At 40.4% G+C, this 20074-nt stretch overlaps 1 protein-coding gene across 3 annotated transcripts in view; it reads left to right on the forward strand.

Moving 5' to 3' along the window:
* The window catches only part of LOC132980246 (uncharacterized), a 29450-nt gene extending 16045 nt beyond the window's left edge, over window positions 1–13405 (forward strand). For 2 of the 3 annotated variants that reach the window (XM_061046257.1, XM_061046259.1), the window contains exons 9-13: window positions 1948–2116; window positions 4943–5107; window positions 7197–7346; window positions 7445–7517; window positions 13206–13405. In XM_061046257.1, coding sequence (XP_060902240.1) covers window positions 1948–2116; window positions 4943–5107; window positions 7197–7346; window positions 7445–7517; window positions 13206–13284 — 636 coding nt within the window. In that variant the 3' untranslated portion in view covers window positions 13285–13405. Of the gene's footprint in view, window positions 1–1947; window positions 2117–4942; window positions 5108–7196; window positions 7347–7444; window positions 7522–13205 lie in introns of all 3 variants that reach the window. The other variant, XM_061046258.1, reaches the window with a different exon arrangement.
* Window positions 13406–20074: the final 6669 nt, after the last annotated feature.

Below are 20074 nucleotides of genomic sequence, written 5' to 3' on the forward strand. Positions count from 1 at the left end.
TTAAATTTAAGCCATCATTTTTCATTAGGAACCATCGGTACTTACCATGAAATCAAAAAAGCTCTCAAGTGAAGTGTTTGAGAGCTTTATATCAATTTCCTTGAGTAACTTTCAGAAACAGAACAAGATTTCACCATTCATCACTCACAGTTATTCCTTTGAAGCTTGCATGCCTCTTGTTGTTCGATGCAAAGGTTCTCTCATCTAACAGAAAAACACAGAATCCCATTGTTCACATTAAGAATTGAACAACCTGTATAAAACACGAGTACTGGAGCAAAGGGATTCACTCGATAAAAGTCACAATGAATTTACTGCATCAGTTTATATCATTCATTAATAATTAATTAAAATAGTTGCAAAAAATAGGCAGATATAGTTACATGGCAGTACGCTAACCCTTCTCTTTGATGTATCTTCAGCCAGGGGATGAAACAACTAATTGGGCAATTTTAAAAGTTGTACAGAAAGAAAGACGCTGAACACATTCACTGCATAGAATTTGAATACTTTGGAAACGTATACTTAAGAGTTTCTCATTGTAGCTGCCCTGATCCATTAGATAACATTTGTACCACACTAATTACTCTACATTATTCATCTACAGCTCAGAGACACCTAGGGCAGCAGTGTTAAAGGTGTTCACCATTGAGGGAAGAAAAGAGTAACAGAGTGGATTAAAAAGACGCAGCTTGAATGGTCCTAAACGACCTATCAGCCATTTAATGGTATGAATCCTTTTTACTAGTGCAGAGTAATGAAAAAAGAAAAAAAAAAAAGGGGGGGGGGGGGGGGGGGGGGGTGCTTTATTAAAAAGCTGGAGCAAAATGAGGTTCATGATTGTGCGGATGGTGGTTATCTGTGGACTTTGGTCCTGAATCAAACTGCTCCTTAAATGATTAGATAGTAATTTCTTTCTCTTTAGACCCAATCTCTTTCCGTCTCTTGTCCACCATTTATTTCTTCTACTTACTGTTCATCTTTTTGCCTCTGCCTGTTCTCACTTTTAACCACTTTGTTCCTTTAAGTTTACCATAATCCTGTAGTTCAGGTATCTGGTCAACTGTGGAATCTTTGATTTTTTTATATGAGGAGACATTTGTCTGCACAAAGTCAGATCCAATATTTCCCGCCAAATAGAATCTCTGAGTTTGGTCTCTTGCCATTTCATTCTCATGCCTGCCTTGTGTCTTGTCATTCTCCATCCCTGCTTCTTCTTCTTCTCTCTTAGCAGAACTATTCCCAGTTGCCTTCATTCCTATTTTCTTAAATCCATTTTTTTAACCACTCTGGCTAGCATGCTAATGTGTCAGATCTAATCTTAACCAAACAGAGCTTCCTCATTTTACCCCCGTCTCACAGGAGGACACTCGTGCGGGGAGAACAGCTAACTGACCACGCTGTAGTTCTGAGCAGCTCCAGGGGTTAATTAAAAATCAATTCATCAAGTGGAAACAAAGGAAACAAGGGGGGGGGGAGTGGAATAATCTCCAGTGAAAGACACCAGCATATTAATATGCATTTGCACAGCAGAAAATGGAAAGCTACAAATTTAACACACTTACCTGTCACTGAAGCTCAATTGATATTGAATTTCAGATTGTCCTTTGAACTGATTCTGTTAGAACAGAAATGAAACTCAAGCAATGAGACAAAACTATTAATTTCTTATTTCTCTGTACTTTCTTACTCCTCCTCACTGTTTCCATTTCCCTCTCTATGACCTTAATCCACCCTTCCTTGTTATCTCCTCCTCAACTCCCTCCATAATCTATTTCTTCTGTGCATTTCTCCCCACTGATCTCCCATTGTGTATCTTCTCTCCATCTCCTCCTGAAATGATCTGTCTTTTTGCATCCACTCCTTTGTTTTTAATGTCACCGACCCCCTTCTCCCTTCCCTCCCTCTGTCTCCTGCATCCCTCCGTCTGTTTCCTTATCCCCTCAGGTGATGCAAAGGCGGAGTGTTGGGTCTGGATCAGAGCAGTTCTGTGATCTGGATGGCTTTCTGCCTCTGGGTTTGGACATAAATTCTGGTCACTCCGACACAGCAGATCACACACACCGTGACTCACTGCACACAAGCCGAACTTCCCTAAATGAGTCAGAGCTTGCAGGTGGGTTAGGAAGGTCTCTTGAGCGTTCCATGTGTGTGTTCCCAAATATTTTGCTCCTGTTTTATTGAGATTTTCTTTTTTTTCTTTTTTTAACTGGCATCATGTATTTCCATAAACTACATCAGAAAAAATGCTGTTGCTGTTTCGGTGCTTCAAGAGATTAGATTGTGAAGATTACCTCTGTGTCCAACTTTTGCCTGGAGATACTTTCCAATTTGCAAGCGTTATTCATATCACAAAGGCTTCATAATAGGATTTAGAACAAATATGTAAAAACGTAGAGCTTACAAGAGAGATGAAAATGAGTTTTAAACCCAGAGGAGCCCTGGCTGCTTGGTAGAAAAAGGAGTGATGGGGGACAACACCGATAGTTTACTACTCGTGGGTCCAGGGGGAGCTTTCCTGAGCTGCCTTTTTTATTTTGCCTGCGTTTGTGCGTCTGTCTATGGGTGCACGTATGTCTAAGTTTTGTGTGCTTCTTAAATTTATATTTAGTCCCTTCATTTCTTTAATCTGTAGGTAAACACACGTATTTCATCACAAAGGCACAGTCTCAGACGACAGAACATTTTCTTTTAAAAAAAATCTTTTTTCAGATTAAAAAGTGTAGATAATAACACAAAGTTTACTTGAGTCCTTTCAGAAGAATGTTGAAAGGCATGTGTTGTCAGTACAATACTGTCTCTCTTATACAATACCCCTGAAAATGTGCCTTCATTACTGCCCAGAAAAAGTAGGGGGAAAAAAATCACAAAGCCAGTGCAGTAAAACTTAGTTGGAAATTTTGTATTGTACTTCTTTTTCTGTTGCGTTTGTTTTATTTTTACTTTCTACTTTCATTATTACTGATCACGACCACATGCCCACAAGAGAAATCAGAGGCATGGTTTGATTTTTTTCCCCCCGTCTTTCTTTATTTCTTTCATCACTTATTTCTCTTTGAACTACACCAGACAAATAGTGCTGTAACAAGATATTTTTCAAAAGTTTTGACATTAACTGTGTCTGGGTGTTTTAAGGCTAATGATTTGTAAACAGGCTATGTCTGTGCGAGGTGCTCAGAATGTTCCACAAGACTGCTAGAAGTCCTGCTTCGTCCTTCAGAGACTGAAGTTTAGTCACAGTATGATATGAGGTCAAGTCTGAAGCAAACATTTATTGTGTGCTCATTACACCTTGCAGCCTTGTTCAAGGCAGTTGAATTAAGTTTAATTCTAAAACAGTTTCATTATCAATAACTTGTTGCTTAAATTAACCGTGTCTCACATTAATCCCACCATTCTTTATCAAGTCACAAAGCCCAGCGTTTCTTTGCTTTATTCTCAAACCTGCATCAAGTGAAAGAGGTCGCCACCACCCTCCTCACACTATGAAGCCAGCCGCCCGGCTCCGTCTCCGCCGCTGTCGTTAAAGCTCCAAAGTTAATGAGAGGGAAAGGTTAGAGAGGAGGAAAATCACCTTGACAACACTCCGCACTCATTTATGTCCCTCCATCCCTCCATCTGTCTCCTCCTTTTTTTCTCTCTCTTTTTTCGCAGCAGGGCTGAGATCCAACAGGTTTTATATGTCTCCTGCTCCACCTTTGCACCTCTCTTTCCCTTCTGCTCTTACTCCCCGTCACCTGGTCATTCTGAAAATGAGGTTGTTAGTGTGCAGATTCTGTCTCGTGTGCATCCATTTGAACAGAGAGAGAGTGAGAGACAGAGAGAGAGAGACAGATGGATTGACAGGCAGGCAGCACAATCACAAAATCTCCATAGACAGAGAAAGAGAACAGTACAGCTAGGCAGTAAGATGGGCTGAAAAGAATCAAAACTGATAAGATAGACATGCAGCAAGAAATCAAAGACCAGCAGCTTAGGATGAAGAAACAGAAAGAAAGACTGAAAGAATATCTGGGGTATCTTTGTGTGCAATTTTTTTTTTTACTCAAATAAAATACAGATCTCCATTTTCCGTTTGTGCATTTAGAGGCTTGTTGTCTGATCCCTCTCCCCTTTTCCTCTTTTCATTTGCAGCTGATTTAGACTAGTTAGTAGATTTTCCATCCAGTCAATAGTATTAATTGATTGGCTAACCACTGGAGAGAATGAAGAAAACAGCAGTAATTGCATTGCAGCTGTCAGGATTGGCTGAACAGGCTTGTAAGCAATATTGGTTTGGTGCAGATGCTACGGCTGAATAGAAAAATGGATTACTGTATCAAATCTAATTTACTACATTATTTTATTTAGTACAGAGAGGTAGTAATGGTTTCTTTATATTGCTTTTACATCTAAAGGTTTGTTGTCAATTTTCCAAAATGTCTGTGAAGTTAACTATGCCAGGTGAAAGACAGACTGACACTTCATACTTTAAAACTAAATAAGGTCACTCACCTGTAAACACGAACTAGTTTAACTTTGTGAATTGATAAACAGCCATGAAATTAAACATTTTCATTTGGAACCGCAACTTTGTATTCTCTGTGGTGTTGATAGACTGACACAACTCCAAAGTTATTTCATGCATTTATTCCATACAAAAGGAAACACTGATATAGTAAGATAGCAAAGCAAATGCATTGCCATTGCCATCCTGTAGCTATACATCCAACTGATAGTTGCATGACATTGCATTATCTGTGTCTTCAGATTTCATTTCTCTTGTATCCAGATATTCAGAATATCTTTAGGCATGTAAAGGGAAATAAAGGGACATTGAAGTGGAGCTAAAGGATGCCTTTAACAGTCTGTAGAACCTATCAATCATTGTACAAATGTTTTTCCTATAGTCTTTTTTTTTTGGTTGATCCTCCATTCTTACTTTTTGTCTTTGCTCTTTTAGAGTCAGAAGATTTTGGGCCAAGCAGCAGCCTCACTTCCCGCACTGAGGAACACCTGGCTATCAGGTTGATGAAGGGCAACCACACGCAGCCAACTGAAATTAAAATTCGCTCTACCACACCCACCAGGAGAGGAGAAATATCAGCAACTGAACTAGGAACATCTGGTAACTGTATGTGTGTGTGTGTGTGTGTGTGTGTGTGTGTGTGTGTGTGTGTGTGTGTGCTGCATGGATGCACCCTTGTGTATTTTGTCTGTGTGAATCCTATCAGGCTCTCTAAGCTCTACTTGTCACTGATTTACTCTCATACACGCAGAACCCCATTTCTTACACAATTAATACACCTCATTTCTGCACTTGGCCCTCTGCTTTGGCACTGAGTTTGCAGGTTTCTTAAAGAGATTATACTGTATCACACTCGTACATAAAACAAGCACACAGACATAAACACACATACGCATGAAGGGTTTGGAATTGTTCCAGGAATATGTCCTGTCATCACATCCCTCGCTTAGATCCCCGAAAACACTGCAGTAATCTGTTTATGCTGATACACACGTGCACATGCTTGCATTCACATATGCACACACGCACACACGCACACACACACACACACACACGCACGCACACACACACACACACACACAGACACCTAAAGGACGGGAAGGTAATCCGTTTCATATGTATCCTATACCCTCTCTACTTATCAATCATTTTTCCTTGTGCTGTAAATACCTTTGTATAACTTTAAATGCATCCATCCTTCCACTCTTTTTTCTCTCTCAAATCATTCAGTCATCAAATTTGATTGCCTTTATCTGTTTTTTTTTCAAGATGAGTTTTAGTCTTTATGCATAATTTAGCCTCTGAAGCTAAAGTTTGATGCTTGTCTGATGCTTCAAGGTGCAATTAAGTTGAATACTCCGACTTAAGATGAACACTTTGAAAAGAGGTGCACACTTGGAACATGACTCTCGAGCTCAAACCTTCTCCACATATTTAATTATAGAATCATAAGGACTCTTGAGTGCTCTACTTTTTTTTTTTTTTTCACTGTTTCACAAGGGGACCTAAGCACAGACGTTTCGGCAAGTTGGCTCACTCAGTGTGCCTCTTCGTGGTGGCTTGTCAGTGTGTCGCTCCAGTGTGCTGTCTGACAACACTCTGAGGAGGACTCCCATCGAAACATCTGTGTTTTGGCTCCCTCGTGAAAAGTATGAATGTCTCGAAACAGCTCCGTGCGCCTGTATATCTTTCTGAGTAGGGACGCTCCTTTCTTGTTTATTTGGTTTACTGTTTTATTTAAAGCTATATGAATGTTGTTTTATACATTTCAATATGCCATGTGGTCGAGAAAGATACAGTATGTTTATAAATTTATATTTTATACATACTGTACATATTTCATGAAAAACATGGCAGGAAACTCTTCAAGGAGGTCAGGAAGATAAGATTTCAATCTCACTTACATTTTATACTAAATGCATTTTAAATGCACAAGTGCACGGTGCAAGATATCAGCTTTTATCAGCAACTTAAATCTAAATACATGTCATACGCCTCTGAAATTGAGGTAGAATCACGCCGAATCACACCTGTTAGCAGCACTGTATTGCTGGCATCATTTCTCAAATGCTGTTTAGTTTGACAGTGCAGGTGTTTGTGAAGCACTAAGTGGAGGTTTTATGCAGGTTGAAAGACAGAGCCCGGGTGTTGAAAGCAGAAGGAGGGACGGAGGGGTAGGGAGACAATGGCAGTTTGAAAGAATGAGAGACTTAACACTTGAGCTGGTTAGACAGCAACCAGCATGAGGAATCAGTGTCCTACACACACACACACACACACACACACACACACACACACACATACACACACACACCATCATAGCTTCTCAATGGGGGCCTCAGTGTAATTTACAGTGAGCAGGTGGGGATGGATGTTCAATCTGATTCAATTTGATGTGGCTCGCAGTGAAGTGGGATGAGACACCACTCATTCCACTGACTGTTGTGCTCGCTTCACTCCTGTCTCTCACCCTCTTTCCCTGAGTCCTGTGCTACATACCCCTCCCCTTCCTACTTTTACTTTCCCTGCCTTCCTACACATCTCCTCTTATCTCTGTCTTGCACTCACACTTTCTGTTCCTCTTTCTTTCACATTCAGGGTCAAGGTCTAACTTTTTCAAACAACTCCACACCAAGCGACCCAGTGCCTTTCTCCTCACCCATCTTTTCGTTCCTCTCTGATCCCTCAGTTTTAGGTTCAGTGTTGTCCCAGGCAGCAAAGGAGATCCTGGAGATCTGTTGCGTGGACAAGGCTGGCTGTGAGGACCCTGACCTGGATAATGACACAACTGAGAATACTCTACATGATCTAGAGCAGGAACTTAGACTCATGACCAAAGGTATGAACACACACATAAATTACATTTAAGTTGATTTTTATCATGACATTACTAGTGATAAGCATTAAACATGCTCTGTATATCTACCTTTAAAACAGGGAAGCAGAACTCCATATTGGGTTCAGAAAAACATGGAAGTCAAGGACAGCATGGAGAACATCGTCTCACACCGTGGGTAACATGAACACAACAGTTTAAACACACTCCTGCATGATAACTGTAGTCGCTCAAGGCACACACAGGCCCTCACTTATCAAACGTACGTACGGCAGAAAAATGTGTGTACGGTCATTTCCACGTAAAGTTCGGCACTTATCAATTTGGACGTGAGCGAAGGGTACGCTCAAATCCCACGCCAGGTCTCAGCTCGTGTACGCCCGTTTTCAACTCAGTGTGGACTTACAGTGCAGCGAATCTGTCTGTGTCTGAGAATAATTATATCTACTATAACAGTGCTTGTTAAGACGGATAGATAGAGGTTCCCAGATGTGCTGTTAGATAAGATATCTCAAGTGTTATATTTGATGAATTTATGTTTGTTTAATCGATTTACTTTAAAGATTAAAGATTAGAGAGGCTGCTTTCACAAAACGTTCATGCGCACAGATCGCTGCAAAGACCAATTAAACAGAAACAAATTACAGAAAAACTTGCAGAGGATACTAAATACAACTTTTAGCCTCTGAAATATGAAATATTTAAAGGCTTCATATGCAATTTTTCACACTTAAATATAATAGAAATCAAGTATATCCTCTGAAAATAACTCTGTGAGTAATGACTGTCTACAATGGGTGTAACACCCGAGTCCCACTGTCTGTGATGTTTTCCGAGTTTTCCGAGTCATATTTTCAGTTTGTTTACATCGCCGGACAGCGGCTGACTCCTGCCCTCGCGAATAAAAGTTGTTTAATTGAGGGACTAGAGAAAAGAAGAATAACATACTGTACTCACTGCTTAACTGTGTTTATAGATCACGTTCATTTCGGGTAAATTTACATGCAGTGTGAAGATACGAGCATAATAAAGATCGCTAGCATTAGCATGCTAACACAACAATGCACCGCAAGTTGTTTTGGTTTCATGCTAGTGCTCAAGGGCGACATCTGCTGGATCAAACAATTGCATATAAAGCCTTTAAGAATACAGAACATGAACATTAGATCATAACTAATCGGTATGTCCGGAGATTTAATAATAAATACGCTGATGTGCCACATGTGTAATTGCGCACAGCAGACGCACTTAGGCCAGACTACATGTGACATAATAACGAAATCCGGGGGCTTTCAGACGGAGTTAGGACCTTCTTTTATGTAAGCGTTAAATTCTTATGTTTGGAAAGTAGGCTAATCGGATGAGAAGTGCACATTAGACAGCGTTTGATCAAACACTTTATTCATGTGATGCAGGACGTTTCAGGTTTCTCTTCTCTTTTAAAGTCTCATTAATGGCGAGCACGAAGCCTGATTTGTGCAGCTGACGTTATCCGACACAGATGCAGGTTCGCCTGCACCACTTGGGCCTGATATTGAGGCTGAACCGATGAAGGAAGCCACTCGCTCCTCGATCTGGGATTATTTCAGGTGGGGTCCAGCTGGCGTCCTCCGGTCCAGGTGCTGCGTCTTTAAAGACCCGCAACACTAGCCTACATTGTAGCAATTCTATGGTCTGACCAGGTTTTTTAAACTAAAAGTATAAAAACAATTTTATATTATTGCCTATGTTATGTACGTTACATATCACGGATGTTAAATTAAATATTAAAAACTCTGCTGGAGTTCGTTTATCCACACCGACGCTGTTGACATTTTTTTTGCAGACGTACTTCTTCTGACGCCCTTTAATCCTACATTTCAGGCTGCCAGACAACACAATGTTATTCCTCTTTACTTCTCTCTGTTATGGTGTCACTCATGTCATATCTCGTTTCTCTTCTTTGCCCTATTTACGTATCTCCATGCTGTAAACTCTGGGGGCGAGGACAGCTGAACTGTGAATATATAGGGGCGTGGTATTTAAATGACGGTCGTTTCCAGCCGCCACACTACATCAACACCCGGTCATGCATACGCTGTGATCAGCCAGATACGCACGTTTCATAGGTCCCACGTGGACCCTGTCGTACGATGATTTCTACACGCAAATCTGCGCTGGTTTCTACACCAGATTGATAAGTGAGGGCCACAGTGTACATAACCTCATCCTCAAGGGTAGACTGAATTCCATGCAGGGTTCAAAACCCAATATCACACTGTTTAATTGGTATTTTCATCAGGCACATTGTGTAAGTGCCAATCCAGAGGCAACAGCAACCTTGGTGCCTAGAACAACCTGCATCAGAGTTAGTTGTTTTTATTTTGTTCTATATATTTTTTTTAGCAGTTGACATGTAATTACAAAAACCAAACAATGAAAATGTTCTGCTGCAGCATTAATTCCGATGAGGCCAAATAAAGATTAATGAGTGCTTCCCTCCAGCTCAGGAATCAATGACAGTTAGTAGCCTGTAGTGACGACCTTTCTTTACTCAGGTGGCTCTTTATAGTCATCTGAAAGCAGCAGGTATCAGTTCCATCTGTTCCAATCGGAGACATGCAGCACACTGTCAAGCCACGATGATGCTTGGCATATCTCCTTGTTAAATTTCTTGGAATAAAATGCAGTCTGTTTATTGCAAATTACTCAAACTAAGACCTCAAACTTGTTTTACATGATTTAATTACAGTTTTTACTGCAGAGTGAATCAACAAGTGTGTAGAAGAAATACATTTAAAGGTCACATATTTTGCAAAAATACACTTTACCACGGTTTTTAAACACTAATATGTGACCCTAGTCTGTCTACAAACCCCCAAATTATTAGAAAACGTCCATTCTCTCTCTCTTTTTGCCTGCTCCACTTTATAGAAAAATGTGTGCTCAAACTGGCAGTTTGGAAATGTTCCCTCTGTGGAAAGGACAGTATTCCCTCCCCCAGGTGGATGACACTCCCACAGCTAGGTTTTTGTTCTGCCCCCTGAGTCTGCCTTTCCACCGTAAACAACAGGCCATGGGGCAAGAAAGCCAAAGCCACCCAAGCCCTTTCAGGGGGGCATGGACATACACAGCTAACTCACATTTAAAGCTATAGATGCAGAAACAGCTGTTCTGAGCAGGGCTGGTGTAGAGGGGTTTATAGGCATGATCAAATACAGGATAAGAGTGCATTTTGAGCAATAAGCTTCCCAGACATGTTTGGAGAGCTCTGAGAATTATTTAACCTTGTAGATAAGGAGTACAACATGTGACCTTTAAATCAGTTCCATGAAAAATTACAGATAAACTGAAACTCTGCCGATAGTCAAAAGTTATTGTCAGGACTCCCCCAGTGAGCTCATCCAGAGATGGGATGCTGCCTGCATCACTGTATAAACAAATGTTGCCCAAGTGCTAGTTGAATTCCACAGGTAGATGTGTGGTGGTGATGACAAACATGTTAAGAAACAGATTATTTATGTCTCTTAACAATTTTATAAAGGGGCTACAACATAAGAGTTATATTTCTTAAATCATTTTTTTTAAGGATCATTGCCATGATAACATTTATGTCATAATCATATGAAGATAATGAGAGTATTTTGTTCTTCAATAATCAGAAGTTCATTTTGCACATAAAACAAAGAAGGCCTTTGTTTTTCTGTTCATGTGGTTTTAACTGGTTAAAGGTGATTGTGTGGGAGGTTATAATGGGAAAACTAAGTACACATGTAAACAGAATAATCATGATCAATGCTTCTTCAAAAGGAGATTGGCCATGATTGTTTCAACCTCTATAACACTTGTCTATTACAGCACAAGGTTTTCTTTCTGATCCTACCGCATATCCAATGGCGGTGTTCTCCTAAACAAGCCTCTCACTGGATTTACAATCCTACAACCCCATTTGTTCATGTTTATGTCCATGGTAATGTATCTTTGTCTGCCCATTTAGAACAATTGGATACCCTCAAGAACCCAAAAGGCGTATAACGGGAACTGTTAATATTTCCGATACTATATAATAATATGAAACACAATTGTATGTTTCCCCTGTGTAGCCTTGTAACTTCTTGTTTTTCTACTCTTATCAGTGTCCTTTCATCATTATCTGTATGTAATCCATTGCTTTCTCATCCCCTTCGCTTCCACCATTCCAGTGGTCACGATGGGGGGTAATCCCTCTTTTTTTTGTGCTCTGTTGCAAACATGGAGTGTGTAATGGATCGTTAGCCAGCAGAACGACTTTAGCTCTGACAGCATGTTACATAACATGCCTTAATGGGCCATGGTTAGAGACAAAGAGCAAGTGTGACAATGTATTTCTTGTTTTTACCTAATTTGAGTGTATGGGTGTGTTTTTTTGAGCTGTTGATGTATTGTATGTGTGTATGTGTGTGTGTGTGTGTGTGTGTGTGTGTGTGTGTGTGTGTGTGTGTGTGTGTGTGTGTGTGTGTGTGTGTTTGTACTGGGCATAATCTGCGCTAGAGGCCTTGTGCTGAGCTGAGCACACTAAAATGTGTAATAACTGGATTAACAGATACTACACAGAGGGCTCCCAAAACAGCTCCTTACATCCCTGAACATGCAAAGAGACACACACACACACACACACACACACACACACACACACACACACACACACACACACACACACACACACACACACACACACAAACACACACACACACACACACACACACACACACACACACACACACACACGTTTGCATCGATCCAGTCTCACTGGTTTGACATAGATGTACAGGTATCATTTTTTGTTAACTGATTTATTGCAGGATTATTGCCTTGAAGTCTACTCTAACTTAGTGTGTGTGTAACTGCTTCCTGCTGCTAGTCTTTGCTTTAGTGTTGGCTCCATCTGCAGTCTAACCTACATTGAGTGTATGGTGTATGGCAGGACTAAATGAATATTTGGAAAAATGACTGTAATTTTTCATTATTTTTGGTTAAAGCTTATACAGTACAGAATATACAGGAAAAAAGCTTACAATTAGTTATAAAGATGGAATTAACTAGCTTTCTTCTTGTTTGTTGTAAGAGATACAGTTCGGTCAATGAATCAAAAGTTGACAGGCATTTTTAAAAAGTCGATAATATTTAGTAATTCAAAATTCCCGCAACCAAGAAAGGTTCAGCTCATTGGTCCCTTTAAGAGCATGCATTCAGATTCACTTACCAGGACCAGAAAAAACTCCACCCCTCCCAGACGTAGGCCTGGCCATGATAAATATCATAAACATTCTTTGTAATTGCTGAATATCAGCCTCTGCTGTCTTGTTAGCGGTTATACTCAGGGCTAAACATTAATCCATGAAAATTGCTACACAATTTCTTAAACTTTGTAAAATCCTGGGTTGGCAGTAATTGGATTATTTACAATAGCTGAAGGCTATAATACAAACAACAACTGCATGCAAAGTAGACCTCAAATGTCTGATCAGCTGTTGACTAAGATTCAGCCCCTCTAAGCTCAGAAAAGAAAAGAGACAAACTTAATGATTATTGACTGACTGATATACAGTAACTTATAACTCAGCATCATTTCAGATCTAACTGACAGAACCTGTTTGGACCTCTCACACTCGCACTGTAACTTGTATTGGACACGTCAACTTCCTGTTTCCCTGAATCCAAATTTCAAATCACCTGTCCGTTATGGTCATAAAACAAATGTTTCTCTAGCTAAAATGCACAATGTCTGCATCTGAGAGTAGTGTTTTTAGCTATGTTGTACACCTGTGCTGTATTTACAGGCTGCTGTTTGAGTGCTGCGCTTGTATTAAGTTCTGCTTTTGATTGATGGATTTTGTCTTGCAGGGGCAGAGTCAGAGAGGAACAAAAGGATGAGGAGGCGGCAGCACAGAGAGACCGACAGAGTGTCCTCTCACTACCCTGAGATATTCACACAAACATGCACATAAACACACTTGATTGTACAAACACAGCATCAAAACAAAATGTGAATAATTGAATTTGATCGAAATAAAAGTGCTTTTGAAAGCGGGGCTAAATATTGATCCAAGGTTGTTTTGTTTTGAGTAATGATTGGTGTATTTTTGTGTGTCTACGCTTCTGTGCTCTGTGTTTCTGTAGGTTTTTAAGAAACATGCTAGTTGATAAATGGATGAGACGGTTTGATTTAGCTCAAAAACTCACCAGAGGTCTATTTGAATACCATTTGTTTGTCAGTGTGTGTATGTGTGTTTCCTGACAGGTGAGGGGACAGTTGGCTGCATTCCAGATTTTACCTCTACAGGAGTTGAACGCACAACATTTTCTTTATGTTGTGATCCCTTCGTTTCTTAATGAGGATAGGGTGGCACTGGATCAGATTGGGATTAAAACACACGCACAAACACACCCACACGCAGAGACGCACAGAGGAGTCTGCTGCAGGTGATAAATTATGTTAGTAAGGGAGGGAATACGCAACTGTGCCAATGGTCGCTGCTGCCATCTGTCTGTGTGTGTGCAGGAGTGAAGGAAGATAAACACCAAGCACTGGAACTGGTTTGTCGTCTCTGTGGTGAATGTGTACGTGTTGGTGTGTGACTGTTTTTTGTTTTTTTTCTCTCTGTCCTGCTGTTTTGCATTACTCACTGCAGGTAGTCCAAATCCATCATGGCCACTACTCTTTTCAGCTAAGTTCACAGCAGCATCCATTACTTAAGATGACGTGCATGTGAGCACCCAACAAGGACACACAAGAGAAAATCACACCTCAATTACACAAGCAAACACACACACACACACAGAAAGTCAGGGATGGAATGGATGTGAAAGACGCCAACTTTGTGATTGAATTTAACATTAAGGTTTATTTGCGCTCTGCATGTGATTGTGTGTGAATATAAGTGTAGGTGCACGTGGCCATGCACTTTACTCCAGCCACTGCGGAGGGATATACGGCTTTTTTATTTGGTCTGACGTTAATCGCTAGAAGCGGACAGCAAAAGCCCCGTAATCCAGCCGCAATCACCACAAGACTGATTGATAGCACAGGCACAGGGAGAGAAAGATAGAGAGGGGGGGTGGGGGGAGGTAGATCTTTGTTATTGTGTCCTTCACTGAGTTTATCACTTACTGTTTAAGGAGAGGAAAATAACCAGGACATAAATCGGATAGATATTGAGCCGCTAGGCTGGACTTAAACAACTCTGAGATCTGCACTATCTCTCTCTCTCTCTCTCCAGCTCTCATTCATTCTATCACTCTGTTGCACACACATGCATACACAAAGGGAAGGAGAACGGAAAAAGAAAGCTGACCTTTGTTGGATTTCGAGTCGTCTGTGATGTTGATGCTGTCAGAAAGACAGTGAAACTGGAGGAGCTGACATTTAACTCCACTATATTAACTGACCCTTCTAAGGAACTGGAGTTCACACTGGGTGTGTAAAAAAAAAAAAGCAGACAAACAAATATGCTGTGTTTTGATCAGATTTTCTTACAGTGAATTTTTATAGAATATTGTTTTTTTTTTTGTTTTCTGCCCGAGCATTGCTTTGATTTTTGCTTTATTACTTAGTTGGGGTTTTGTGAGTTTTTGGCATTTTCTTCAAAACAAGTTACAGGAGAAGACATTGTGCCCTGCCTCCGGCTGCATGTCGCATTGTTCACTGAGGAAAACTCATTCACTTTTCCTCCCACAGAAAGCCTTGAAAGGGCTCCATGTTCACAGTGTCTCGCAGGTCACTTACAGTGAGCCGCAAACTTCCGTCTGAGACAGCTTCAGTCCATAAAAAAACCAATGGCATTTATAAAATGAAAATAAAGACATAGCCTTTTCACTGTAGAAAGTTTTTATGCGTTTCTTCTTTGTTTATTTCTTTTTGCCTTTTATGAAATTTTAAGGGAATCCTCAGTTATCTTACTGTTCTCTTCTGTGTTTTCTCAGCTAGCATATTATGCCGCTTGTAACCCCTTCTATAAAAAATGTATACCTCTTTCTGAATGGTATATCAAAGTTTACTTTGGAGCAGGCTTTATTGCTGCCTGGATTGTGCTCATTAATTACATGTTTTATATCAAGGAAGTTTTAAGTTCTGATTTATTTTTAGTTTCTTTAGAAAAATAACTTTTAGTGATTTATTTTCAACCAAACACTAAATGTATTAATACATAACGATGTGTACTTAAATTCAACCAATCAATCTTTATTTGTACTGAACCATTTCATAACAAATGTTATCTAAACACTTAACACTCAAAGAGCATGTCTAAACATGCTCTGTTCTATCACTCACAAAGTCCCAACAATCCTTCATGAGTAAATCACTTTGCAACAGTGGCAAGGAGAAACATATGAACCCTCTGAGGTCTAAGGCATTTTCCCCTCATTTTTTAACGCCTGGTCTCCTTCAGTAAAAATCTCCCCAGAGTAAAGCACAACCATAAATTATTATTATGTAATTATTATTACACCATAAATAAAGAAATACAAATTATTAAGGTCAGATAGTGTCGTTTAACGGAATAATATTATTACATTCAAAAATAATGGCAACTCGCTTTATAAATGTTTATACAGTATATCATTATCAAAAATGATACCCATGCATTGTCAACTACTTTCATCATGTTTTTTTTATGGACACTTTTTGTTCGTTATTAAAATGTTAAAAGTTCTTTGAACATTGAAATGTTGAATTCATTGCTGCTTGTCTGATCAGCCAGCTGATTGTTTGTTGGTGTCTGTTTTTGATTGACAGCTTCTGGAGGGCTGAGCTCCATCAGGGGAACCTGAGAAGACTTGCTCTGTGGTAGAAATATTTCCAAACAGCATTTCCAGTGCTATAGAGTAGTATGGACACCTGCAAGATTCAACCAGACCAAAGTGACAATTGCGGGTATGTTTACATGTGTTAAAGTCGAGCAGCTTATTAGCTAATTTATGTAGCTTGTAAACTGATGTTAGCTGTGAACCTTTTCACAATTACTTCTCAGAACTAAATTGCAGGGTTAAACGCCTGTTTCATGTTTTTTAAGTAACATAATTAAATTAGATAGGAGGGACACTAGCCTGATAGCTAATATATGTTATAGTCTCTTCTGCCTATGATAACTGTTGCAGCTGTATGAGATTTGATTGGCTGTATTGAAACAAATCTCCATCTTTGTAGATAGAGAACTAATGATTTCTAATTCCTAAATAAGCAGGGGGGAGGGGGCTGTCAGGCAAAACAAATTCATAAAATGAAAGTTTCTCCTCCTCAAAGTTTTCTCAAATGAAAATGCAGCTAACTAACAGAGCTATTGTTTTGCAGAAAAAGGATCGTTAATTCAGCTAGACTACACAAGAGCAAATCACATATTTAAACGACTAAGAAACATCCTGATCGGTACAGCATTTACGATAAGTAACAGTTGGCAGATAAAGGAAGAGACAATATCATTTCTCACATCAGTGCCACTGTATTAAAGTATCTTCATCTCCTAGCTGTATTATGTTCAGTGTTCCGGTCTATGTCCTGGGACGTACTTGGCATGTTTGTCTACGCTGCTCCACCGTAACATGATTACCTTTGAACCTGACAAGAACACCCTGAGTGAATCTATACACCATTATGTAACATCCAAAAGGGGTAATTAATGCTTGCAATATAAGATTTTAAAGGAACAATAGGTTCGGCTACTGGAGCAAAGTGGAGTGTTCAAATGAGGCTCAGAGACAGGTAATAAATGTAAAACATTTACCAGCTTTAGTAGAAAAAGTAGTTTTGACAAACATCAGTTGGTACCATACACAAATAACAAGACAATTTTCAACAAGATGGCTTTTCTATCTTGGGTGCACCCTTGTAACCTGCATCCTGTATCTAACTTTCAAGTTATTGAAATCAAGTTCAGTTCACAATAACAAATTAAATCTCTTCTCTTCTCAAATCAAAAACACCATTCATTAGGAGGGTATCCTACACATCAGCCACTCTTTTACAGTTCCCAGAATGAGGTGCTGGTATTTTGAATCGTCCTTGAATAGTCTTAGATGTAAGAAAAGTCAAAAAGTGTCAGTCCAAAAGTTCCCGGGATGTTAAAGGAAAAAAGAGTAAGTCTGGGGTATTCAGAGTGTGTGTATAAGTGGTTGGGAAAAACGGGAATTGTATGTGGGGCTGTGTGTGTGAAGGTGTCAGCGAAAACTGGGCCTACCACACCAAAAAGTGAGGCAGAACCTGTCCAGTGACCACAAGGTGTCTCTCTCTTCAGATCCAGGTGGGAAGGCTCGCCATCTATTTCACTGGACGGGTTACCAGAACAATCCAACAAACAAAAAAACCTGACCGATCTCTGTGAGTGAACTGAGCAGACACAAAATACGGCAACGCCCAGTAATGCCACGGGGTCTCTTCCTCCCTGTTATCCTCAGCAGAATGCACCCCAAATGTATCTCCTAGTTCCCTCGTTTAATTCAGACTTCAATCAGTTCAGCTCCGACGTTATGCCCTCTCTACACACATAACGGACACAGCACCCTGCTACGCACAAACCTGAACAGGTGGGCAGGACCAACCGCCGTTGGTGGCCTCTGATTGGCCGAAACGACAGTCACCCTGTTTTCAAACATCCCCATTGGGTGAAAACACGAGAACTAACATCTGATTAAAACAAGTATAAAATAGACAATAGAAATACTCCACACCATTTCTTAAGCAGAATCATTAGGGTATAATAATTCAAAATGTAATAGTCTGTTTTTCTCCATATATAATCTATTATCCTACATGTGTTACAATTACCTGTGGATTTTGCCCATAAAATGATCCCTTAAGTACACTATCAACAGCATTCCTTTATTCTGTGATTGCCATGTTTGACGCATATTTAATCACCTCGTATGTTTTCTATTGGAGACCTGCTGCCTCATGACAGGAGCAGGAGAATAAGTGTTGTCCATCATCTTTGAACATCTTTGAAAGCCTGCTGCTGTTTGCATACACTCTTTTGTACCCAAGCTCTGAATAGACAAAGACGCACGGGGTAAAACAGCTGAGGGAGGAGTTTGGTAAATAGCCAAAGAAAATAATGGCAGATTTTCTTCTGGTCTGTATAAACAATCAGCTCAGTTATCTCAAAGTTTAGATAGACAGATGCATGGATAGAATCATCTCAAGCCAGCTACACCTCTGTATTATACTAGAACCCAAAGGATTTCATATTTCTTTAGCTTTATTAAGCACAAATCCTTCTTTCGCGGGCACACAGTATTATGTCTGTTAGTCGGCCTCGCTTCTTGTAGCCCACCAAGCTTTAACTTACTTGTGGTTGAGTGTAACTTTCAAGGTTATAGCCCCGCCTCAACTAAAATAACCCTCAAACGCTGGAGATGGAAGTACAGTAAGCCCTGGACAGAGAAAGTTGTAATGGAGAGGAGGAGAGAGGGAGATGAAGTGAGAAAGTACAAAGAACAGAGAGTTTGAGGAGGTGGAGGATGGGAATTAAAGAAAGGGGAGCGGAGGACATGAAAGAAATGGGGCGGCACTTGGAGGGAAAATGCCATCGAGGTTGATAAGGAAATGTTTTTCCCCCTTTTTTCCCCCCTTCCTCCCTTTGTGCGTCTACATTTCTGTCCTCCTTCCTGCTGTCAGTTTCTTTTCACAATCTTGCGCTTTTCCCTCCAACACTTACTCCATCATTCCTCCCTCAGCCATTTCTCTTCCTCACTCCACCCTTTAAGTCCTCCCTGCTTTCTCCTTCACGCCCTTCTTCGCCTTCTCTTCTCCCGACATCGCTGCACTTTCATCTTCCCTCCCCTTTCGTTCCCTTTCTCCTTTAATCCTTTCATTTGTCCCCTACTCCCTCCTGTTCAGCGGCAGGTCCCGGTACTCTGGTGAAGCCACTGGGACCTGCTGACAAATCGATACATCACTGTAATTGATTCTGTCGGGTCTCAAAGTGTTTAATGAGAGCCCCCCGCCTCCTCCTCCTCCTCCTCCTCCTCCTCCTCCTCTTTGCACGTGGGCTTTGGCGCAGGCAAGTTAACGGTTAATGGAGCGGAGGCATCCATGTGCACTGAAGGGCTGCCGATGAGGGGTGAGGGGAATGGGCTGGTTGGGATGAAGCAGGTGATACAGGTGAAGCAGGTGAAAGGGGTAGAGGAAACGAAGCCAAGATTGTAATGTTGAGGGTTAATCAGAGCAGTTCCCGAGGTGATGGACCAGCCTAGCTGGTTAATCGAGACAAGCAATGGCTCGATGGAAAATGTCTTGGGAGAAAAGAACTATGTACCAAGAAGGATTTAAGAAAATGTGCATAGATGTGCTTTCAGTTGCTCACAGCTTTCAAGACATTTAAACGTTAACCCTTTGTTTGCAGTTAAATCAATTCCAGTCTGTGCTATTTTTAACCCACACCTGCAGTGGATAACCAGATGGCAAGAAAAAAACATTAATAGTGAACCGTGAAAGAAATAAAAAAAAATAAAGGAGGAAAATTACACACAAAAAAACACCACCATAAAGCAAAGGCAGTCAAGATCAAGAGACAAATCTGTTTTTCAGCTGAAAGAGCACAGAAGGCCAGCGAGTGGAAAAGAGGGGAGGGAGATATAAAGGATGATATAGTGTTTCAGCTAGCATGAGCTTGTTTTTTTTTTTTGCACATGTGTATGTGTAACGGGAATGGGGAGTCTTATGGACAGTGAATCATTAATATCAGCAGCCTGTAAGACACTAATGAATAACACGGGAA

The sequence above is a fragment of the Labrus mixtus genome, chromosome 9 (genome assembly GCF_963584025.1).
Source record: "Labrus mixtus chromosome 9, fLabMix1.1, whole genome shotgun sequence".
Lineage (NCBI taxonomy): Eukaryota > Metazoa > Chordata > Actinopteri > Labriformes > Labridae > Labrus > Labrus mixtus.